Source organism: Sciurus carolinensis, chromosome 17 (assembly GCF_902686445.1).
Source record: "Sciurus carolinensis chromosome 17, mSciCar1.2, whole genome shotgun sequence".
NCBI lineage: Eukaryota > Metazoa > Chordata > Mammalia > Rodentia > Sciuridae > Sciurus > Sciurus carolinensis.
The window spans coordinates 43,376,626-43,403,028 of record NC_062229.1 but is presented as its reverse complement, the minus strand read 5'-3'; the positions used below and the strand labels follow the sequence as shown (position 1 = coordinate 43,403,028).

The following is a 26,403-nucleotide window of genomic DNA, read 5'->3' as shown; positions in this document are numbered from 1 at the left end:
GTGACAAAAACAAAGTGCAAATAACACTTCTGAACATATCTTCACGCCCTTGTGGGAGTGTTTCTATGTGGTAGGGTATTCCAAGAGAGATGGCAAAATCAAATCTGCACCTTAAGGTACCATAGACACAGCTAAGTTGATGTTGGAGAGTCATGGTGGCCCACCCACGGCTCCATGCTGCATCTCGTTGAAACTGGAGTTCAATGGAACAGAGTCTTGCATTTTTAATATTTTATTTCCTTTAACATTGTTCTCTTTCTGATATTCCCCTTCCTCTCTATGCTAGCTAACAACTTCTCTTTCCTTTTTTGCCCTTCTATTTCTGGCTGCCCTGGTCTACTTATAGGGTGAATGATCAAGTCTGCCATATGCCAGAAGCTGGTAGACAGCCCTTATTCTCCTGTTGATCACTCTAGGCTCACAGATGCCCTTGAGGTACATCAATCACTGCCCCTCTCAGCAGGGACTCAGATCCTGATATATGGTGAATAGGGGCAGGGTGGAGAGCAGAGATGGATGGAGCAGATGGTAGTGCTGGTGGAAGGGCTCAAGCTTTTTAATCCTCTACCTTCTGAAATACTCGCCTGAAGATGTCCTTGTGTTTTACTTAAGGACAAAGATAGCAATCTCCTGCTGAAATGCGATGTCTAACTTGAAGGATTATAATGCACACAAAGACTTGCATTTATGTCTCCAATTTTTAGAGCACTTTGTTATTTTAGTAAGTGAGAATTGTACATCATTTAAAATTGTCATCATTGATTTGATTCATTTTTTTTTCTCTTTATGAAGAGCGTGAGTTAATAGTCTGTCCCTTTGCTGACATAGATATTGTTTTAAAAAATCACTTTAACTTGTCTGTCTTGGGACCTGGTTTAATAAATTATGGTACATCTACAAGCAAGAATAATCTATAGCCAATAAAAGTCAGAATTTAGAATAAAAGTCAGAATAATATGGGAAAATGTTCATGATGTATTATTAAGCATTCAAAGCTTAAAATTTAACCTTAAAAGGTGAAAAGTGGTATGCCTAATATGATCTTAAGTTTGTGAAAAATAGATTTGCACAGCAAGGACTGAAATAAAATAACAGTGCTTGTTCTTGGGGGGTGGAATTACAAATGAGTTTTAAATATTATTTATAATTTATAGTTATGGAACTTTTTATTTTTTTCTGCAAAGAACATATAGGGCTTTTATAATGAGAGAATATAGCTTATTATTAAAATTATGTTGGCTACTTTCTTTTGGCTTCCTTGGGTATGTGAGACTCATTTTAAAACATATGTCTTAAGCGCAGGGTAGATCTACAGAGAAATTTCAGTGGGCTCACTAGATTGGTGTTATCCTTCTGATACTGCACGGAGGTGGGCCAGTCTCTGTCTTGTTTCTCCCACTGGGTTTCAGTGTTTCAGGAAGGTCCCTCATTGACATCAAGGACAAACATCAAACTATAGAGGTTTGACTGTCTGGATTTGCTGGTACTGGTTAGGTCCAGCTCTGGGAGTCCACCCATTTCTTTAGGGCCCACCTTCATGGAACTGGTTCTAGGAGACAAGTCTAGGGGGGTGTGAAAAGGTACAAGGGAGAAGCCTTGTAAGAATTCAGGGAAGGATCAGGGTCCCAATCAAAGTGTGTGATTCTCAGAAGGGCTCAAGTCCCAGAGAGATGTGTTACCAGGAGAAATGATGAAGCAGACCTTCCAGCTGCAAGTAAGGAGAGCCAGGTCTAAAGGAAGGCTCCATCTAGAATGAAGCCTTTCAAGAGACTCCCCAGGTGCAACAGGGAAGGGAAGAAAATGCACATTCCCTAAGTGCCCACGAGGTGGCAGACTCTTTCCTGTTCAGAGAATGAGTATTCTCAAGCACTTCTTGATACAGGGGTTTTAAAAGTCACCTCTCCAGAGCTTCTAATTCAGAGTCTGATTCCCAACAAGTTGCAGGTGGTAGTGCCGTTGATAGGTGGACCACACTTTGAACACTGAATATATCATCTCAGACTCTGGGAATGGTCAACGAGTCGGATATAGTCCTCCTCTGTGCAGGTAGATCAGTTCAAATTGTGACATAAACTCCAGGGAGATTCCATGTGGGTGGGTAGAGGTGGGGTGGGGAATGGAAGGGGTGACTGGCTTCTGGTTGGAATAGCCTCTGCTCCTAGAGCAGATTTGGATGGTGGGTTCTGGAGCAGAGTGTAAGAGCTCTCATTCTAGTCAAATGTGTTAATCACTTAGGATGACGGCAGCAGAAAAAGAGCATAGGCAGCAAATTAAAATAAAAGCAGTATTCACAGCCAAGTGATACATACCAAAAGAAGCCTAAAGGAAAAACATTGAAGAGTAATATAAATATAAATCAATACATCATAAACAATTTGAAGTGAAAGATCATTAAAAAAATCTGGTCCATTATGGACCATGGTTCTACTTGCATAAAACTTTTACATAACTCTGGCCACACGTGACCAGGTAAATTTGACAACACCCAGCTATGCCCTGCTCAGCAAGATGAATCCACTGATCATGCATTTGGATGTGGATGGCAATGCTAAAATACTATAAAAATTCCTAAAGCCTACTCTTGGTTCTGTACAGACAGCAGTGAAGAGTAGTAATCAACCATTTGCACAGGGGTACCAGTCTACAAGCCATGCTTAGAGATGCACTCTGAGCCTGGCAGAATTATTGGTTTAGGAGATGGGTTTATGCAACCTCAAGCAGTCAAATTATTATTTTAGATCCTGTACCACGAACTTATCTTTTTGTATTGGTCATGGCCATTGGGTTATTATCAGTTACATTCAGGGTCCTTGAGATAAGGTTAGTTGGATGTCCTTTTGATCCTACTGCTATTTCTTCATGCTTGGACATCAGGGGCAGTATCCTGCACATAGTAGGCCCTCAAAGAACACTGAAGGATGAGTGCATGGAATAGCAGTCCAGGAATGAGATATCAAGGATACTCTGGGGTAGGATAGTCAGTCAGGAAATAAATGCCCAGCATAAATGAGCATCAAATAGCACTTGCCTCACAGTGACTATATAGGCACAGCAGATAATCAGAGCAGATGAAGGAGAACCTAGTTCAAAGAGAAAAGACAGACTAATCACTTTGTTTTCTTGGCTTCACTGGTATATCACTAAATACAGTTGTCCACTGTGAATAAACACGTTTAGTTTGTAAAATTCTTGGGCCATAATGACGTAGATTTCCTGGTGGTCCTTCATGGTGAACCAGGGCATTGCCTCATGCCTCTGGAAACCACAGGAAAATCTGCCTTAGTTGTTTGTCTTTTACTACTAGAATCATGAAGATGCTCTTCAATAACTGAATTATATTTTCTTGTGGAACAATTCTTCTACTTTCTGTGAACGAGAGCAAAAAGAATACTCTAAGCTTCAAAGATCATGCCCCACCCCATACTCATCTATAATTCTTCCCTTACTCCATTCCTTACTAGGCACACAATACAGTTCAAGGAAGTTATGTAATTTAATGATGCACAGCTAATAATGCTCACAGGAATGAAGGTAGTTGCTATTAGGACAGCACTGTGTATCAGGTAATATGCCAAATGCTTAAATACATTATCTTATTTAATTCTATCAACAATCTTGTACGTTTGCTCAAGGACAGAAAGTGGAAGGCTAGGATTCTAGCACCAATATGTCAGTCTGAAAAAGTTGTGGCCTTAGCCACTGTCTCTACTTTGGGTCTTGTATCCAGAAACTATTTCCTTTTGTTTTTTGTTTTTTTTCTGAATCCAGAGCCCTGTGCCTGCTAGGCAAGTGCTTTGCTACAGAGCTACATCCCCAGACCTCTTAAAAACAGTTTTTTTTTTTTTTTTTTTTTTTTGAGACAGGATCCTGCAAAGTTATCTGGGGTGACTCGAACTTGACATCCTCCTACCTGAGCCTCTTGACTAGCTGGAATTACAGGCACGTGCCACTCTACCCAGTTTGCCTTGCTTTTAAGGTACTAACAGACTGAGAAGTGTAATGTTGGGAACTCTAGGCACCTGAGGCCAAGATTTCTCATGAATGATAGAGACATAGAGATGAATCCTATGAACAAATGAATGTGGGGGCCAGTTGCAAATGAATCAGATCTAGCTCATGAGGTCCTTAAATCATAAGGACACTACAGTACTGTTGACATTTCACTCTCAACCAAGGACTGACTTAGTTTCAATGAAGCCTATAAAATTTGAAGACATAACTTGGTCACAAATGCTGACTAAATGTGTATTTCGTTTCAAGTGTATTTGAAACGAATGTACATGTGTGTGATCTCGCTCGCGCACACACACACAGACACAAAAACACAATGTCTTAAATCCTGACTCCTTTGAAAAACTTTATTTTGCCTTTTTCTAAGTATCCCTTGCATTTCTCAAATCTCCTGAGTAATAAATACGAAAGACAATTCAAACACAAACCTTTCCAAAAGGAACATGTACAGTTTTGACTATACTTGAACCAGAGCTCATAACTATTTAACTGCTATCTTTGGATAACCCTATTTTCAACTGAAGCAATCTGCACACTCAATTTCCCAGGTAAACTGGTAGCTACAAAGAGCTCTCAAAGTGTTTTCAGAAAAACTAACCACCTTAGCTCTTTTACAGAAATGATAAATTGTGTGTTTATGTTCAAGGTAAGATAGTTGGCAAATCACTTAATAGCTTTTAGGTAGAAGTCTTTGCAAATTTTCATTATTATATATTGGTATATGATGGTAAGATTTTCAAACACACAATCTTTACAAAAAGTAATAATTCTTAAATAAACCAAAAGAACCTTTAAAAAAAAAAACACTAAATTGGAAAGAATACGTAATCTCATGAACTTGGACATTTAAAGACACAAATTGATTTCTTGGACACTTAAAGATGCAAACTGATTTAAGAAGCAAAGGTTTTGGGGAGCCCTAAGACAATAAAGCGATCAGCACCAAGACATCTGTCAGGGTGGAGGCGATGTGAGGTAAAGAACATCTAAATCTCATGCAATCAGGAACTTAGGCCAGTTTAACTATTTTTTTTTCTTATGAGGTGACAACCTCCTAACACCATAATCTCTCTGTTCAGGATGATGACATAGGATTTAATGAGTAAAGGACAACAACTTAAAACCTCTCCATTGAGCATGAATTGTCTATGTAGGTTAAAGGCAGACACTGAAATCCTGTTAGCCACTGGCACAATTGGGAAAAGAAACACACGCGCGTGTGTACCCAGGCGCATACACACACGGCAAAGCAAGCACTTACACAGGCAACGGTCTGTTTCTACTCAGGTCCAAAAACAGAATGAAAGTCCAAGCTACCCACACTTCTTCTGCTAATTCAAGAAACAGAAATGTCTTCTCTCTGCGCGTCCCAACACAACATGAAACTGAACATGTTGGATACTGTGCATTGGAGGAAATGGAGACTGAGTACACAGCTACAGGGGAGATTATTTTTCCTGTACAGAAATATACAATAGGGCTGGGGAGATAGCTCAGTTGGTAGAGTGCTTGCCTCGCATGCACAAGGCTCTGGGTTCAATCCCCAGCACCATAAAAAAAAAAAAAAAAAAAAAAAAAAAAAATAGAAGTGGTTTCCAAAAAATCAATTTACCTTTGCATTTCTTCTCTTCTGTCTGGAAGGTCTGGGCACTTGAGATGCTCTGGTCGTTCACATCGTCATGGTCCAGGTGGAATATTGAGCTCGTCCAAGTGGCCTGGATGAGATGTGGGGACGCCTGCTCATTTTTCAGGGTGCCGCGCCTCTCTGAATGGCTCTTCCTGTGTAGGCAGGCTTCGGACATTCCTACTAGCTTCCAGTCCTCTTCCCGGTCTGGACAGTGCTTCGGTTTGTCCCAGGCTGGAAGGCCATTTTCTGGGGGGTTGAAAAACACGAGATGACAAGCTGTTGGCATTGTTAAGGCTTTGCTGAGATGCAGAGTTTTGGAAGGCAAGCTGTTTCTCAATTCTTTGGGGCTGACAGTATTCACATGCACCTCCACTTGAAGGCAGTGACATGATGCAGAATTCGTCAGCCTTGGGCATCTAGCCACCATAGCTAGGTTGCCGTCGGAGTAATCAACACGCCTCCTGCTTATGCCCAGTGCCTAGAAGGACATTTATTCCACCCGGGCAGGGCTGTACTTTCTCCAGTCCCACTTCCACAGCAATGGCCCAAGAGCAAGTTTACACCAATTTATGTCACTGCTTACATGACCATTTGAGGTCTCGAGAATCAAATCAGGGCCGGCCATGACCTTAGGTCAGATCCTCAGGACATAAAACATCCAGGACTCAGCCTTGTTTGACTTGGGTTTTATCACAGGCTGACCTGAGGGACACCTGGTTACTTAAGTGAGATGCACTCACGTGGCCACACAGAGTGACAACTCTGTTCTTACCACCTTCTAGCCTGATGGTTGGGGTCGACAGGGAAGAAAAATGAAAAACAGAATTGGACCTTTCAAATATAAGTTTTGTAAATGACTTCAGTGTAGTTCCAAATTGGCAAAGAGATCAGGTGAAATGAAGCATTTAGTACTTTAGCTGCGGCCTAATAATAGAACGATGAGCCCAAAATCTCTTTGGCAGCTGTACGGGGTGGTTAATTATTTATGTTTATTATATATTTTTTTCTATTCAATTTATAGGGACATGAGGGTCTACCCCCTAGAAAATGGAAAAAAAATAGGATAATATAATAAAGAATTTCTTATATTAATCTTCCCTGGTTGCAGTTTTTCTCTCTTTTAATATCTTTATACAAATATAAAGTACAGAGCAAAATTAATCAAGTATGTATATCTATGTATATACACAGATATTTATAGATATAAATTATACATATTCAAAAATACACATAAATCTGTGTACATATTCAAAGATACATGTATGCTATATATATATATATACACACACACATTCATACATATATACATATGCACCTCTCCACAGATATATGTATATTATATATATTTTAAAAATATGATCTATCTGGTCATCCACATTTCTAGAAATTCTTATGCTACTATTTGTCAAAATTAGAAAAAAAATATAAAGAGTCCTCCTCTTAAAGTGGTTATATACGGTGATTGAAAGACTATAACTATAATTCATACATAAAGTTTCTTTTATGCCCAAATTACCAAAAGGTTCTGGTGCTTTTAGAGACAAATCTATTTGACCTGTGCTCAATATAGAACTTTAAGCTTTCAAACATTTAAAAGAAATTCAAATTATTTAATAAAAGGATTAAAAATGCTTAAGGTTTTTATAAACACCTACTCTTTTTTTGAGGTATCGTGTTTTTGTTCTTTTTAGATATACGTGACAGTAGAGTATATTTTGACATATTATACATACATGGGGTATAACTTCCCATTCTTGTGGTTGCACTGGAATATTATTCAGCCATAACTAAGAATGAAATTATGGCATTTGCTGGTAAATGGATGGAACTGGAGACTATCATGCTAAGTGAAATCAGCACCCTCTCTTAATGCCACCAGATGTCTTCAGGTGAGGTTGATCAGGTTAGCTTCTCTAAAAGTATCAACTTCTCCTAGTCACTTTTGGAAGTTGTATTGGCTCTTCTGAATTTTCATGTTATTCTGATACCCGTGCACATCCTACTTCTACTCCAGGAGATGTCCATGAACAACAACAATGATAACAAAGGCATAATCAGCACCTGATTTCTTTGTTATAGTTAATGGAAATGCTATGGTTTGAAGTAGTTCATGTGGCTTGTAAGCAGTGTCTTCTTTAAAAATGTCATACACCATACTAACGACTGGGTGTAGTATTTAATCTTATTCAGAGAGGAGCTCTGAAATTTGACTCTTTGCAAAGGGCCATGTGAGGCAGTGTATCAGGTAAGTTACATAAATAGGGGAACTTTCTTCTGCACTCAGTTCTTCCACTTTTCAACTAGCTACTAGTGCAATTACTTATTCTCACTATCCATTAAAATGAAACAACAGATAGGGATCTTGGCAGACTGCATGCATTTCAAGCTAAACATATCTATGTAGAACTCTTTCAAGCACTTATTTTCCAGGAAGGTTTAAGGTTTTCATGAACAAAATATAAAGTGACTGAACGCAAGGGTTAATTCTGGGCCTGAAGAGATTCATTTTATCCTACAGACATGGGGAAGCCTTCTGACCCATGCATGTTTCTACAGTGCCTACTTTATTTTCAGAGACTCTAAATCCTTAGAGATTGCACCCTGTAAAGTTCAACTGAAATAATGTTAAAATTCTCACATTATTCTGCAAAGCTCCACGATTTGATTTCTTCTGCAATGATTCTTAAAATTTGGTACCAATGCCCCAGTCCCAGCAGAGATGAAGAAATACAACCAAACTGGGCTGTCACTGCTCCCTAGTGAAACTTCACGTGAAAGATGCTGAAAAGCCCTGCACCCCAAGGGGGCACTCCGCCTTATAGCACAGCCATTAAAGTTTGCTTTGCATGACCCTGGGGCCAGCAAGGAGTTTCTGCTAAGCAAGGGAGGCTACGTTTGGAGTGGGGCAAGGGAGAGGATTGCTTCCCACTTTCCTAAGAAAAGAGCTTCAGATGGTTTGGGAAAAGAACTGTATTCATGGGAGGAATTTACAAGCTCATAATTACTGCCTGTAATTACATTCACAATAATGATATTCAGTTGCTTAACTGGCAGGTTTATTGGTTGAGGTACTGCTGGGAAACATGGAGACTGAGAAGTTGGGGTTGGGTCATGGGAAAACTTAACAGATTTATTTTAAAAGGATTCTTGATTCTTATTCTCTCCAGAATGGGGACACATGCAATTCTTATTCCATTCTCAAGAAAGAATGAGACACTTTTTACACAGGCCCCTTAAGTTTTATCTACTGGGTGTTTTGTTCATAGAACTACAAGTTACCTCCACATGTACATATATACCTACCTCCATATATACATATATATACTACAAGTTACCTCCACATATACATGTATACACACATGTAGGGAATAATGGTTTTCAGGAAATTTTGGCTATTACTACATTAAGTGCCCAAACTTTGGTTCCCCCAAAGTTCACACCAATGGGATATTTCATTTTAGAAGGACTAGCAGACCAAAAGTTAAGTCAGTGGTTCTCAGACTTTGGTGTTCATCAGAACCACCTGAGACACTATTTATTAACACTGAAGACCTGACTTTTTGACTTGGGTTGGGGCCTGGGCATGTATATATCTGCTTAGTTCTCTAGGTGATTGTGACATCAAAAGAGTTTGAGAGCCACAGGGTTAAGATAAATTTAAGGGAAGAAAATCAATTATTGGCAGATTTTGGATATGTGTGTAATCTCCACAGGCTAATGTTTTACATAGTCTCAGAGTAAAATTTGCATTATCATTCAAAAATTCATCAATTGTTTGGGGGACACATTAAAAGTTAATTGGATATTACTAAGTCCAATAAATTCATATATATTTATTCAAAAATAGTGTTCTGAGCATTATCTGGGATACAATGCACACAGTATTAGAATTAATGATTAAAAAGGGGATGCTAGAAATAATATTGTTATTCACATGAAGTGTGAACACTCTGCTCTTTAATTGAGCTCAGCTAACATCTGGTTTTTAACACTTCAGATTCTAGACACCAAGATAACTAACCAATTTAATCCATGAGTTGTGATGCAAATTAATTTAAATAAGAAATTAACTCAATAGGAACATGTGAACTGCTACTAAAGGTAGCACATTAACTTGTGTGTCTCAAGGGAGTTTAGACACAAATGAATGTGAGAACCATCACTTTAATGGCATTGAATGACACAACGCTGGTCCAAAGGGTCTTTTATAAAAAGAAATAAATGTAAATCTCATTAACATAATTGCCTGCATCTTATCTCTGGAAATTCCACTAAAGATGATAGAAAATAAGTCTGTCCATCAAAAAGGGGAATTATATTAAAATATTCATGCATTTCAGGACATAATAGCAAGCTGATACTTTGGAAAAGAGCTAAAGCAAAGGAAATAGGATTATGATAAAATGATCAGAAAGGATGAGAGGAGTAGGCTGGGCTTTCCCAGTGCTCATTATAAGTGGGTTCAGCTTGCATTAAAAGGCCATTGAAGCCAAGCATGGTATGCATGCCTGTGATCCCAGTGACTTGGGAGGCTGAGGCAGGAGGAACTGCAAGTTCAAAGCCAATCTTGGCAACTTAGTGAGATCCTGTCTCAAAATAAAAAACATAAAAGGGCTGAGGATGTGGCTCAATGGTTAGGTGCCCCTGAGATCAATACCCAGTACAAAAAAAGAGCCACTTATATTAGGTACTGTGATCCCAGATTATATTAGGGGGATGTGCACATAATATGCTTTTCAAACCCCGGGAACATGTTGAATTATCAGGGTTTAGCATCAGACTCTTCAGTATGACATCTCGAATTTCTATTAAAATGTTTTACTCCAACTGCAAAGGTTGAGTCTTGGATGATTTCTCAGACTATGTACATATCAACTGATTTTTATTTTTATAGCCAAGTTGTTTAGGAGACTAAAGTCTGGATGAGTATTTCCCGTGGGCCAGTACTGAGTTAAGCACTCTTCTTCATCTTCACAAACATTAGGGATGTCCATAGGAATATATGGCTTGATTGACAACCAAAAATTCAGATCAGTGCCTCATCTGTTCTTTCTTATCTTTTGTGCCATTAACAGACATGTTGTCATTATGGACCTTATTTAATTAGTAGCAGTTGACCTATTAATAAACAACCACTGATTAGTACTTGGAAAGTTCTTTAGAAATGATACTTATTGCCACACTTAATTATCCCATTATTAACATATTCCTAACAGTTTTCCCTGTGTTTTCTTTTAATCCTACAATCCATTGTCCACGAAACAGCCAGAGGGAGCTTTTAAGAGTCTAAATCAGAGTATATTTCTCTGCTGCTTAAAATCTTCTGATGACTTCCCGTCAATTTTGGAATAAAGTTCTCAGGGCCTACTGTGACCCTCCAGGCTCTGGGCTATCCTTGCCTCTCCTGTTCAGTCATGTGAAGCTGAACTTTTCTTCCATGGCTCTGTCCCTAGCTCTTTACCCTCCAGCTGCAGGGGCTTCTAACATGGGAAGCTCATTCCCACCAGAGTCTTTGCAGAAGCTTTTTCCTAGAATCCTGAGTGCCCCTTTCCATATTCTTATGTAACTAGCTGCCCATAGTGAGGTTTTGGAGAGAACTTTCCTGACCAGTTCCCTAACCATTCTCTATAGATCCTCTTCTTACCTTATGTTCTCCATAAGACTCATGACCAAGGGGGACTTCCTGGTCTGCCTTCACTAGAAATGCAAGCACAGTGGAACAGGGACCAGCTCTGTCATGGTCATTGCTATGTGTCTAGCACTGGAAAGAGAACCTTACACAGGGTAGGTGCTTGACAGGCTTAATTCTTATCCCCATTTTACATGAGTGGAAAGAAACTAAGTTTAGAAAGTGACATGGCTATTCACAGCCTAGACTCAAACCCAGGTCTGTGACTCTACAACCTGACCTCCCAGAGTTGAGTTAAAGTTGCTTATAGTTGCCAAGATTCTAAGCTTTGCTCTAGACTACAGGTCTTTTGACAAAGCCCCCCCCCCCTTTTTTTTTTTTTTGGTATCCTTAAAGAGATTTATTAGAGGGGAGAGGAAATAAAAACAGACTTAATTCTGGAAATCTGGAGATGTAAGTTTTCTGATAGAGCATTAATCTCCAGGATATATAAAAAGAACTCAAAAAACTTAACGCTTTCCCCCAAAAATAGCCCAATCAATAAATGAGCTAAGAAACTGGACAGACACTTCACAGAAGAAGAAATACAACTGATTAACAAATATATAAAAATGTTCAATATCTTTAGCAATTAGAGAAATTCAAATCAAAACTACTCTAAGATTTCACTTCACCCCAGTCAGAATGGCAATTATCAAGAATACAAAAAACAATAAATGTTGGTGAGGATGTGGGGAAAAAGGTACACCCATATGTTGCTAGTGGAACTGCAGATTGGTACAACCATCATGGAAAGCAGTATGGAAAGTCCTCAGAAAACTTGGAATGGAACCACCATTTGACCCAGCTATCCCACTTCTCAGTTTATACCCAAAGGACTTAAAATAAGCATATTACAGTGGTACAGTCACATCAATGATTATAGCAGCTCAATTCACAATAGCTAAACTATGGAACCAACCTAGGGGCCCTTCAACAGATGAATGGATTAAAAAAAGTGGTGTCTGTGTGTGTGTGTGTGTGTATATATATACATATATACATATACATACATATATATATATATATATATATATGATGGAATATTACTCAGCCTTAAAGAATGAAATTATGGCATTCGCAGGTAAATGATGGAGCTGGAGAATATCATGCTATGCTAAGCAAAATAAGCCAATTCCAAAAACCAAAGGCTGAATGTTTTTTCTGATATGTGGATACTAATTCACAATGGGGGGTGCTAGGGAAGAATAGAGTTACTTTAGATTAGGTAGACTAAAGTAGAGGGGAGTGAAGGGAGGGGAGGGGGTGTGGGGTGGGTAGAATAGAATGAATCAGACATTATTACCCATGTACATATATAACTGTATGACTGGTGGGTTTCTACATCATGTATAACCAGAATAAGAAGTTATACTCCATTATGTATGATGTATCAAAGTGCATTCTACTTTCATGTATAACTAATTAAAACAAATGCAAAAATTTTTTAAAAATGGTGGAATATACTATTTTTGTTTTGTTTTGTTTTTTTGGTACTGGGATTTGAACCCAGGGCACTTAACCATTGAGCCACATCCAAAGTCTTTTATTTTTTAGTATTTTATTTAGAAACAGGGTCTCACTGAGTTGCTTAGGGTCTTTTAAATTGCTGAGGCTGGCTTTGAACTTGTGATCCTCTTGCCTCAGCCTTCCTAGTCACTGAGATTACAGATGTGCACCACCATGCCTGGTCATACTATTGTTTTGATAATTAAATAAGTTAATACAAAAAAGGTCTTGGGACAGTGTCTGGTATATTTTAAGCATTCAGTAAGAATATAATTTTAATTTATGCATCCGAATTACCTCTCCTTTTCTTGCCTCTCCCTTCAAACTCAAGTCTCCTCTAAACATAGCTTTATTTTTTAAACAAAATTTATTTGTTCTAATTAGTTATACAAGACAGCAGAATGCATTTCAATTCATTGTACACAATTGGAGCACAACTTTTCATTTCTCTGATTGTACATGATGTAGAGTTATACTATTTGTGTGGTCATACATGTACATAGGGAAATGATGTCCATCTTATTCCACCATATTTTCCACCCCCATGCCACTTCCCCTTCCCTTCCCTCACTCCCTTCTGCCAAATCCAAAGTTACTCCATTCTTTCCTTATCTCTCCTTCCCCATTATGGATCAGCATCCACATACCAGAGAAAACATTTGGCCTTTGGTTTTCGGGGATAGGCTTATTTTGCTTAGCATGATATTCTCTAGCTCCATCCGTTTACCTGCAAATGTCATAATTTTATTCTCCTTTAAGACTGAGTAATATTCCATTGTGTATTTATGCCACAGTTTCTTGATCCACTCATCTATTGAAGGGCGTCTAGGTTGGTTCCACAGTTTAGTTATTGTGAATTGAGCTGCTTTAAACATTGATGTGACTGCGCTGCTGTAGTGTGCTGGATTTTAAGTCATTTGGGTATAGACTGAGGAGTAGGATAGCGGGTTCCATTCCAAGTTTTCTAGGGAATCACCATATGGCTTTCTAGAGTGATTGCACCAATTTGCAGTCCCACCAGCAATGCATGAGTGTACGTCAAGAATCAATAAATGGGATGGATTAAAACTAAAAACTGCTCAGCAAAGGAAACAATCAATAGCATGAAGAGAGAGCCTACAGAGTGGGAGAAAATCTTCACTACATGCAACTTAGAGCACTAATCTCCAGGATATATAAAGAACTCAAAAAACGTAACACCAAAAAACCAAATAACCTAATCAATAAATGGGCTAAGGAACTGTGCAGACTCTTCACAGAAGAAAATACACAATCCATCAACAAATATGTAAAAAAATATTCAACACCTCTAGTAATTAGAGAAATGCAAATCAAAACTACTCTAAGATTTTATCTCACTCCAGTCAGAATGGCAATGATCAAGAATACAAGCAACAATAAGTGCTGGCAAGGATGTGGGGGAAAAGGTAAACATGGCTTTTAAAGAGCATTCCTGAGAGGAAGGAGTTTGGTAAAGGACCTCATGCCCCTATGTTAATGGCTGAGGACCTGAGACAAGCTACCTACCAGCAGAGATTGTGTTTTAAAGAGTATGCCTGGAAAGCATTGGGTTATGGCCCAGGGAATGAGTCTCTAAAGGTGGCTTCCAGGCTGTTGGGAAAGGCTGGGAAGAGGGATTTTGGGAAAGCGGGCATTTCCTTTAAGGTTGGCCTTTCATCACACCTGGCTTGATTCACTTGGTGGCTGAAATATATAATAATGTATTTTAATACATAATAATAATGAAAACAGTGTGGTACTTCATTAGCTTTCTAGATCATTATTTAAACTTTTTTTGAAGCAATCTGTCCATCCTCCAAACTTCCATAATGCTGTGCACGTATCTCCCCTGCTCCACGGCTACCTTCCACCTTGTGCTACAACCGTTTACATACCAGTCTATGATTCCCTTATTTGTGTTGCTATAATACAGTGCCTAGCACAATATCCTGATTAATATTTATTGTGCCCTGACAATCCAGAACTTTGCAAAGAGAAAATTATCTCCCAGGTACAGGCTCTGTTTTCTTATTTAAAAGTCACTGGTTTGTCCTGAGGGGGACTCATCATCGTGGGTGATTCAATGTGTATTTTCTACCATGGACAGTATGTCCTCCCAGAGCTGCTGGTGAAAATGAAAGCTATTGTGCTTTCTAGAAGGAGAGGAGAGTGGGTAAGATAGTGGCTCTGCTGCTCAAGGTTCAAGTTCTGGCTTCACTATGTACTAGTTGTGGTTTGGGGCAAATGACCTCTTTGAATCTCTCTCCTGAATATCCTTATAATTTGCCATGTCTCTCTCTCCCTCTTTTTTTTTTTTTTTTACCTTTATTTATTTTCATGTGGTGCTGAGGATTGAACCCAGGGCCTCACACATGCCAGGCAAGCGCTCTAACCGTGAGCCACAACCCCAGCCCCGCCATGTCTCTTCTGTAAGGCAAGGACCTACCATGCCCTCCTTGTATTATGTCAATGATATACATACTTTTCCCTTCTTACTAGACTCTAAATGACTTCTTCATCTCAATCACCACAACTCTATGAACAATATTTTAACATGACAGCATCTCCAAAAATATTTGGAAAGAATTGAAGACATAAAGACAGATCTTAATGGCCCTGAGGCAGAGCAGAGCACATACAATCTTTAATCTATCCAGGACTTTCTACTCACTGAGCCATCATGTTCTACATGCAAGATAGGGTTATCCCAAACTGGTTAGCACCAAAGTTCTGCAACTAAAGGCAGCTTGGCCAGGGATCAGTGTTGTACACAGCCTTAGGCATGTTCTATGAGCAGAGCAGATATTTTTGTCCTCCTGGTCCCTAGGCTGGTGAACCGACTATCTTTACTCTGGCATTTACATCTGATGAACACTCTGCCTAAACCATAGGCTTAGCTCATTGTTTGCTGCCCAGACATGTGTCTGGTGAGCAGTACCATCAAGAACGCCAGAGAGAGGCTAGTGGCATCCCCACATCCTCCTCCCAGGACCCCTGGGAGGCTGGCTTCTTCCTGTCTATGGACATCTGGGATGGGGAGGGCTGGTCCCCAGGGGGCAGGTGGTTGGTTTGTGTTTCCTAGTATCTTTGGATCCAATCAAGATGGCACTGCCTTACCTGGGAACCATCAATGGGAGCCTGAAGCTGTGGCACTGGGCTTCGCTAGATTGTTAATTGCTAGGGTCTCTGCAGGGGAGTGCTGCCCTTATAGATGCCATGAGATTTAGCAATTGAAAATATTAAGGCAAGGAAGGGGAGACTTCTTCAAACTAGAGAAAAATCGAACGACTGCCTATATTTAAAGTGAATTCACTACACTACTTTCAAGATTTGTGATGGAAGGGCTGCAGAGCTTTGCAGAGTCTCATTAGTAAATTGCTGGAGAAAGTACTTCACAGTGATGGGGTGGAGATTACTGGAGCCAACATGTCTACAAGGCTTGGCATTGAGCTGAGGTACAGGAAGTGCATGGTGTGTCCCTTCCTTTTTCACTGTTGATAATTATGCAGTTCAAATTCACAATTCTCACCTATAAGATCCATTCCCATGCTCCCTTTCAACTTACACAAACATTCTGAACCTTTCCAGCTCAGTTCCAGTCCTATCCATACAGCCCTCCCTTATTATTCTAGTCTGTGAGAAGGTCCGTTTTCTTTGAAAAACATAAATTATTTGTTGTAATAGCATGCAACCATGTATTGTTTCTCAGGTCTTATTGGTGTATGTTAGTATTCCCAGGATGGAGACTCAGGCCTTAAGGTTGAGACCACACACTGCTTTGGTTTCCATAATTGAAACCTGCAAATGGAAGGGAATGTTCTGGCCATCATAGGGGCACTGTGGGGACAAGGGTCCCAGCTGGGGAGAAGGCCTTCCAGGCTGTTGGCTTCTAAAGGGATCAGCAGTAAGAAGGTTGAGAAAGGAAGGAAATCACATTTGTTGTTGTATACAAGGTCCTATAATAAAAATGCTAATGGTAACAGCTAACATTTGCGGAGTTCTTACTCTAAGCCAGGCTACTAGACTAGGCATCATAAATAAAAAGTGCTATTCATTAAGCACTTACTGAGTGCCAGATAGCATCCTAAGTACATTGCTTCATCTAACTTAAACAACTAAACCAAGAAATAGGTACTAGGGCTGTCATTTAGATCACTGAGGATATAAGAGTGTCTGGGAGGAGTTAGCCGAGTCCTGTGTTTCCACTCAGAGTGTGTCACAATGTACTGTAATGATTAGTTCACCTGTTTAGATTTGTGAGCTCCTGCTAGCTGGGACCTTGGTCTGCTTAGTTTTGTGCCCTTGCATCTGAGGCAGAGCCTGAAGCATCAATAAGTGCCCATTGTCTCAAGAGGGATCAAATTAAACTTAGCATCTTTCCACATTCCCTTCCTCTCCTCCACAGCCTCGTGGGAAGTAAGAGTTGGGGAGAGAATCCCTGCCCCCCCTGCCCTTATGCTTCTCCTGTCCTCCTGCTATTCATTTAAGCACCTTTTCTTATTATCTGCCCTTGATACTGCTACTATTTCCCCCAAGTTTCTCTTCTTTCACTTCCGTCCCCTTTCCAGGTACTGTGTTAGCGACTATTTCAAGATCTAGAGCAGACGTCTCTAAAGAAAGATGACAAGCATTTGGAAAGAAAAATAATAAAATCCTACTTCTGTGTAATTGAAAAATTAAAAAGAGGTTAAGCTTTATTAATACTGTATGTATGCATGTACAAAATGAATGGATTGAACGCTGGCAGGAGTATTCTAGTCAGGGATTCTAATCACCTGAAGAATAACTCTGCTGCTTCACTCCTGAGACTATCAGTGAAGGTCTACTGATGTCCTATTCAGCCTTTGTCCCGTTAGATGAAATGCCCCCTCAGAAACGGCTTCTGTATGCAAAGTCTTGCAACACTAGCCTCTTTGTTCAGGTAGGCTGCCTTCAAATTGCTACATGGTTTTGTCTTTCTTTTCCTGAGCACTTGCCTATTAATTTTCCTACTTGTTGAGACTAGACTTCTCTGTCCCTAAGTGCAGGGAATTTCAGTTTGCTATCACTGAGGGTTTCTCCTATTTCATTGGCAGGGATTCTCAGTCCATTAAGTGAGCGAGAGTTGGGAGCTGCTAAGAGACAAACAAATCTTTTCCTTATCTGGCTGCTCCCACTTCTCTGGTTTTCCCGTATATTCCATTAGGCAATCACTATCCTCGTGAACAACAGTCATCATAGACATAGAAACCTCAAATCATTATCCCGAAACCAGAAACTAGAACGATCATCTCTTGATAGTAAGAAAAACCACTAAAAATTTGTAAAAGTGTGTGTTTGAAACATTTAAATGGAATGCACATTAATCTATGTTAATGTTTAGTCTGAAACCAAGTTTAAAAGTGAAATGATATAATGTGAAAAAAACAGAGGAAACCCCACTCATCTGCGTGAAAACATGGTGATAACTGGATTCATGGGCAATGTCTTACATTTATTTGATTGTTTAAGAACTAGCTGACCCCGGGAACACTACCCAGAGGCTCCAAGGATGGAGAAAGTACTTCCTGGAGGATACAACAGGACCCTGTCCTAGGAACAGTCATTTGGTTTCCCATAATTCCTCCTGGGTTTAATCAGAATTCTCAGGTTAGATGACTCAAACTTTGAAGTAATTACTCTAAAGGCCACAGAGATTCCATTTAGAGATTAGAAAAGCTACAGCTGTTGCAGAAACATTCATATTAAAGAACCACAAATGAACGTAAAAGGGAGCAGATGTTTACTGCCAGGATTATATTTCTCCTGTGCAAAAGTTCAGAGCATTATGTGTATTCTTGCTGCCAGTCCAAACCTGCATTTTTTTTGGGGGGGGGGGTAAGACCGACACCATTTCATGCTCCCAGACATTAAATACCCCTTTCCAAAGTAGGAAATGTATGTGAATCTTTTCTAACTTTGGAAAGTAAGATTGGCATATAATTTGTGGATAAAGAATAAACTTTGAGATTTATAATTTCTCAAATAAAAGGCAAAGTATGAATCAATCAGACCAGTTTTACATATCACATTGTAAAATTCTCATCACTTAGCAGCAAAACAGTCTTTCAATATATTACAGCCAGAGATCAACAACATAGATAAAAATATATATAGTATTAATAGTATATCAAATAGATCTATAAGTTGTTCCTCCTCTGGGTTTTCATAGAACCTATCATCCACCATCTTTTTGGAAAAACAAAACAAAACAAAACAAACCAAAAACCTAGGATCAAGGTCCCTGCAGATATTTCCTTCATTTCAGAAACATTTCAATCTGGAAAAACTTGGTTTTCTTTTTGTTCGGGAGCAGAGGTTCTACCACATTCAGAATGTCTGCCTTATTTTTGTTTCTGATAGCAGGGAAGGCTTTTTGATATGAGGACTCCATGAGAGTAAGGACTTTGGGGAAGTTTAAAGGCCACACCCTCAATACTACTATATACACCCGAAACGTATTAACTGGCCCTCGTGGGATGATATCTGCAGGGGATCCAGTGTTCCCCAGGGAGAGTCTGGATTAGCATCTGCACTTCACAAATCTCATCCCAACAGCAGAAACAGAGGGAAGAATTGCCCTGCCTTCTACAGACACATCCTGTGGAATAACTGGGTGCTATACATGGGTCCCACTGGGTGGTGCCAGCTGTTCTTTGATATTTTCACAGTGCAAGAAAATGAAGAAAAGTAGGTGGGATTTCTAGTCTCTGGCTTATCCTCTTGGCTAATAACCTTTCAACTACTTAAACTAGAGTTGGTGAGCCTGGGGGCTGGGGAGTGAGCTCCTGCAGGCCTGCCCCCACCAATCTGCTCTCCCCCAACTAGGGCTGGGTGTGCCTCAAGCGTCCTTCATCCTCAAATGATTCTAAATAGCTAAAGCTGTGTTACCCCAAGTGTCACTGGGAGACTTGTGGCATGAGCACCCGGGAGCTTGTTAGCAAGGTGGGGTTTCTGGTCCCAGAATTGGTGAGTCAGAGGTTGCTTTGGAACAAGGTCCCCCACCCAGGTGATTCACATGCACACTGATGTTTGAGACACTTTGTTCCAGGATGACAGTCTACATGGGAAGTAGACAGAACTGGTGATATGTGTGGGCACTCATTCTACACTTTGGTGGGATTTCATATTTACTACATAGAGATTAGATCTATGATGTTTCCTATTCAGGAAATGGGGGTGGTGGTGCTATCCAATGGATGATAGTTAGAGAGACGATACATTAGAAACTCAAAGGGAAAGCTTTTAATGTCTTTTATTTCTTAAATAGTTAATAAATTTGGTTCATGAAATGGACAAATCTAAACACTGGGATTTCTGATTGTAAATTTCATCTTTTTTATTTTTCTGGCAGGTTTTCCTTCCTAGAGGCATCCAACAAAATAATAAAAGAACATATATGTAGTAAGCTTGGCACCTATTCTGAGTATGTACCATTTAATCTGCAAAATGACTCTATGAGGTAGATTGTTTTATAAGAAGATACTGGGGCACAGAGAGGTTCAATAACTTGCCCAAGGACACAGTGGATAAATGGCAAAGTCAAGATTAAAACCCAAGTTGGTCTAGCCAACCACACCATACCCCTACTTCTTTGTGGGACCCAATGCCCAGTGACCTAGATAATCATCTAGGCAAAAATTAAGTTCAATGAACTAGAACAATTATTTAGAAGTCTGAAACGGAGAAAATAAGGCCCAGAGAAGTTACATTCTTGCTCAAAGTCACCCAGATGGGCAAGAGCTGGGTTAGGTCTTCCAGTTCTTGGTCCCATGATCTTGTAGTTGAAAGCATATGTTTTTTGGGGATACAACAAGGATTTATTGCTCAATCTTAATGCCGTTTCAAATTCTGACATTTTCACTCTATATCTCAAACACTGAGAGTTGTTTTTCTAATTAAAACTTCTCTTCCTTCCAGTAAACTCAACAAACAAGAGACAGCTGTGCACAGAGGGATTCTGTGTCCCAAACTGGCAGCTGCTGCTGCTGCTTTTTACGAAGGTTAGTGTGGGCTCTGCCTTCAAGTGGCCAAAAAACTTGGGAAGACAACAGCAAAACAGCCAAGGTAACGAAGCCCTGATTTGTTTCTCAGCTGCCCATCTGGAAGGTTAAAAGGTCACTAAATAATTCAGAGGGGATGGAAAGGATAATTTCATTTCGTGTTGGGATACTGAGCGGGCCTAGCATGGGCAGACAGGGTGAACATCGGGCTTCGTCACTCACTGTGGCAATGCCGAGAGGCAGGTGCTGCGCTGAGCTTCATTTACAGGGGCTGAAGGTGTAGCTCCAGGCCACAGACAGTCCTGGGCAGCTGCTTTCCTAATCCCTGGAGACACCCTGCAGGTGAGGAGACTGCACCTATCTGAGGGAAGGGGCTGTGTCTAGAAACTTCCTCAAGGTGGTTCTGAGGCCTGATGGCCAATGGGAACTTCCTGAGGCTGAGTTACCTCTTAGCTCGAATATGGCTTTGAGAGGTTCACCTATTTCCTCAGGAAATGGCACTTCAGAAAGAAAAATCTCTTCTGAAAAAAGGACGGCACCAAGGGCCCATTTCTTTAGATATGTATTCAAGACATTTTGTCCAAATGAACAGACTGGTCTGATTTCACCCAGGGAACGAGACACATGATGAGAACATTGATGCTTAGGAATTTGAAAGGCATAGTTTGGAGAGGGGAAGGGAGAGAGTCAGAGCTTAAGATACCAACATTTTTCCAGCTTTATGAAATTCTGGTCTGAGATATTTTCTGACCAAATAGTAATACAAAGCAGGAAAAACACTGTGCTGCCAGTAATTATCCTGTTTGTTCTGGAACATGTCTACTGACGATAGCTTCTGCACCAAGAACCAAACTACCCAAATGGCCTTGTCCCAGTGGTCTGAGCTCCCTGTGCCATGCCCCACTTGCATGTTTTCTTTCGCTGTATTTATTCAGGATGCTGTGCAGGTGCAGGTGCAACAACCAACTCAAACTTGTTGCACCAGGCAGGACGGGGCAGCTGACTTCCTGAAGGCCCCACCTACAACTGTGTTAATTCCAGGGATTGCATTTGTCTTCAAGGATGAGAAAAGGGGAAGGAGACAGGAAATAGCCAAATGGGAAGCCACTCTGGAAGAAAAATCCCATTCCTGCAAAATTAGCTCTAATAGGAGGCATATTCAGTGACGTCATATATCTGCTCAAAAGCACATAAAGAAACCTCAGCTACCATGCATGCTATGGGGCTCCCCTGGACTGACAGTCCTCATCCAGGTTTTCTGACTTCCTGGAGATAGCTGGCAACATTTGGTGATATTCTGGTGGTCCTAACTTGGAGGACGTGTTTGTGTGCTGTGAGTGTCCAGTGGGTACCACAGGGAAGTTGAGCCCCTCTGCCCCAGGCAAAGCTGTTAGGTGAGTTTCCCATGGTTCAAAGTGTTCTTCCGGTGACCTTCAGCTGCTTGGTGCTGGAGATCCTTGTTTAACCTACTATCATTGTCTCCCCACCAATCAGTGTGACTGATTTCAGGAGGAAGCCTCTGATTGAATTAATACATGCAAAGGTGTGTACAACTGATGGTTTCAGTGCTAGCAGGAACACTTATATTTTAAGGGACTCACTAATAGATCCTAAAGTCGGCTCCAAACGATGGAATTTTTAGCCATGGTGCTACCATACGATGAACACTTCCCTTTGGTAGATGAGACAGATGGTGGAATTTCTAAAGCAACACTTACTTTGTAAAGTCATAACATACGTAAGCACATCTGTGACATGGTGCCAATGGAACGTCATCATGAACACTTTTCTTACAAGCAATGATTTGCACTTGGTGTTGATCACAATTACATTCCAGCAAGGGAAGAAACACTATATGAAACTTTCTGTGCCATACGTATGAACCTTATTTTCATCTTTCTGCACTGCTAATATTGACCTTGAGGCTTTGAGAGGATAGGACCCATTGGGTAGGTGTCTAAAATATCTTGTTGCCATAAATTTCAGCCTCTTCTCTTGAATGGTGTGGGACTATGTTTGGGTGACAGGCTGTGTAGGCTTATACCTAAAGCAAGTGAAGCAGACAAAGATTGAGCAAATCCATTAGCAAGGATGAACTGTGGAGTAATTTCTTCTCATTTTAAGGTTTAGAAATGGAAGAGTTTGCTCTTTATGCCAGCTTATGAAGTGTAAAGCAAAGGGATCCTACCTTGACTAACCCATGCCGAGGTGACTCCACGGATCATGTCACCTTGCCATCCAGACTGTTTTTCTGACCACAGCTAGGAATATGTATGGTAAACGGAGGTGTAGTAGAATTCCATGCCCAGTTTTAGAGGCACAGTAACTAACTCAATTGGTCCTGGTAAATGGGATAGTGCAATTCAGACAGCAGTGGGGGCTAAAAGGACCTTAAGACCTCATCGGTTCAACCACTTCATTTATAGAAAAAGCAGTGGAGGTCCAAAAAGGTGGCATGGTTTGATCAAGGCTACTTGAAAAATTACAAGCAGACCACGCCTTGACCCCCCTACACAGTGCTGTCTCCCAGTAAAATGCTCCTCCAGTAGCTCTCATGGAACACAGGAAGAGCTGAGCAGAGTCTGGGGTGAACCTGAGTGAAGGCAGCCCTCACCTAGAGGAAGCAACTTCCTTGTTTCTGGAACCAGCAGCCCTTGTCTTCTGTATTTCTAATTTGTCCTCAGAATTAAGGCAGCTGTTGATTAGTGAGGACCAAATAGTATTCTTTATGATAGTATAACTGTCAGACTTTCTAAGCCAATGTGCCCCTGAGAAGTGGCGAACAGTGGCATTCTAGAAAAGCAGGGTGGGCACCTGGCAATGGGTCATGCTGTGAACATTGGGAGTGGATGACACAGGGAAAGGCCAGACTCTTAGCTGGAAGAGAGAGAAAGAGAGAGAGGGAAAGGAGAAGCACTGATTAGGAAGTGTGTTTGATGAACTTATCAATGGGCCGAGCCAAGCCGTCTCAAGTCCAGGAGCCCCAAACCCTAGCCAATCTAAGTTTTGTCCTCTTGGCCAGTGCACATGGAGATCAAAGGCCTTTATTCAAGTGATTGGTAGCAAATGGCAAGTTTTTGTGTTGGGGTTTGATAGGGTCAGGAAGCAAAGAACATTCTTAATCTTCAAAATCTGGACTCTTACCCAGGCCTCTATTAATTAAACACGCTAGGCACTGTGTACGTGGAAAGGCAAGCAAAACTACCATGGAGACAGCTGCCCCTGCCTGAAAACAAAGATCAGCCAATCCCGGCACCTGTCAATATCTCCTGAATTCTGTTAGGAGAAGAGGCTCGATAAGAACCACACACAAAAGAGCTTTAGAAAATCCTTGCCTGGAAAAGAAGGAACAATAAAATTAGAGGTACTGCAGAGGCAGGGTGGCAGCAAAGGCTACTGGAACCTTCAATCAGATTTCCAGTGGTGCCTTATGCACAAATACCCCAAGAGGGTATTTAATATTAATGCATAATCCTCAAAGATCAGGCCTGGAAACTGGGACTAGAATTTTCATGAAGAGTCAGACCTGGGACTTGTTTCTTCTGAGGCCAGGGAATAGAGTGTTCAGAAAGTTGATGGCATGTGGCTGATGGGGAGTAGCAGATGCATGTGTTTGAAGCAAGGTGACAGGAGAGCTGCATTTGCTCCCTTAAGCTTTCCTGACAGGGGTGGTGTGTTTGGCCTGCAGATATCATGGTGGTGGGCCATGATGATGGCTTCATCCATCATTATTGGAGGCTCACTGTGTTCTAGCCCTGGTGTTGGGCACATTCTCATTTCTTTTGATCCTCAAATTAATACTGAGATACGTAACTATCATCCCCAGGTCCAGATGAGGAAACTGAGTATTAAGAATGGGGAAGCAACTGGTCTAAGGTCACAGATGGAGAGACAGAGTCACTCTGTACCCTAGGTGGACTTGACCACAGGCTTTTCCCCTTAGAACCTCTGTTGCACTTGGGGGTCAGCATGGTTGGGGGCATTATAAATGGCAAGTGCATGGCTAAGTGGAGTCCAAAAATGGTATATGCTTCCCTGGTTTGAAGATGCAGCATCCTCTTTATTTTCACCCCTTCTTTCCATTCTATTCTGCATGTAAACTACAAAGATCAAAGGAGAACAGAGAGAAATAAAACAGCTTCAGGGAAAGAAAGAATCAAGAGAGTAGAAGCCACACCAATGTTTATAGCAGCTCAATTCACAATAGCTAAACTATGGAACCAACCTAGGTGCCCAGATGAATGGATAAAGAAAATGTGGTATATATACATACAATGGAATATTACTCAGCTTTAAAGAAGAATGAAATTCTGGCATTTGCTGGTAAATGGATGGAGTTAAAGAATATCATGCTAAGTGAAATAAGCCAAACCTAAAAAACCAAGGGCTGAATGTTTTCTCTGATATGCGGAAGCTAATTCACAATAAAGGGGCAGGATGGGGAAGAATAGGGTTACTTTATATTAGGTATAGGGGAGTGAAGGGAGGGGAAGGGGTATGGGGGAAGGAATGATAGTAGGTTGAAACAGACATTATTACCTCATGTACATGTATGACTGCATGACCCATGTGATCCTGCAATATGTATAATCAGAAAAATGAGAGATTATATGCTATTTATGTATGATCTATCAAAATGTATAAATGCATTCTACTGTCACATACAACTAACTAGAACAAATAAAATTAAAACATTTTTTAAAAAAGAGAGTAGAACATAGGCAGAATCTGAAACAAAATAAGAACAAAGGTCCTCTGCCCTGTTTGGAAATCATAGGAAGCAAAAAGGCAAGAGGTGAGAATCAAGGAGGAGTCAAGAGGGCCTGAAGGGAGGCTGGGATGCAGCCCATCTGTCCCCCTTCTGCATTTCCTGGGGGGGCATTGTATGCTCTTCCTGACCTATCAGAGGGCAGGAGGAGCCACCGCAGCCTCATGGTCCATCTGGCCCCCAGGATTTCGCTCACCGTCTCTGAAGACCCTCTTCCTCTGGTCTGCAATGTAAAGGCCACCAGTCTTGAAGAGGGCTCTCTGCTTTGATATTTTGCTAGGACTGAGCAAGTATTTGCAGCTTAAATCGTTGTTTCAAGTCCTTGCAAGTTAAAGCCCCCTTGTTGAACTTAGCTCCATAATATTATCACGCATTTGTATAGCTCCTTATGATATAGATTCATAACCAAAGTCTGTGGGCTCTGTCACTCTCCAGCACACAGCTAGCCTGCATCTCCCAGCCTCCCCTGCAGTGAAACATGGTCATGTGACTGGTTCTAGCCAATAGAAGGAAAGCACTGAGCCTGGTCTCCTACCTGTGTGTAACTTTTCATTTTCTTTCTCCCTCCTGTTGAAGAAAATTCTGAAGCCCAACAGGTGGATAGGGATGCAAGAAGAAAGGAGTAGAGGTCCCCAAATGACTTTGACAAATGTCACTTGCCAATCTAGTATGTGTCCCACTGGGTCTTATGAGTTAGAAATGAAATTGTTGTATGATGTCACTGAGATTTGGGGGCGGGGTTCACTTACTATAGCAGAATATCTTACTAATAGATATTATGTAATCCCAGGTAGCTTTC

The 26,403-nt window shown here is 40.7% G+C and overlaps 1 protein-coding gene across 4 annotated transcripts in view; it reads right to left on the bottom strand.

The window, feature by feature from the left end:
* Nucleotides 1–26,403, bottom strand: part of Thrb (thyroid hormone receptor beta) — a 376,546-nt gene that overhangs the window by 76,787 nt on the left and 273,356 nt on the right. For all 4 annotated transcript variants that reach the window (XM_047530284.1, XM_047530280.1, XM_047530281.1 and 1 more), the window contains exon 4: nt 5,624–5,884. In XM_047530284.1, the coding sequence (XP_047386240.1) occupies nt 5,624–5,884 (261 nt within the window). The remainder of the gene's footprint in view (nt 1–5,623; nt 5,885–26,403) is intronic.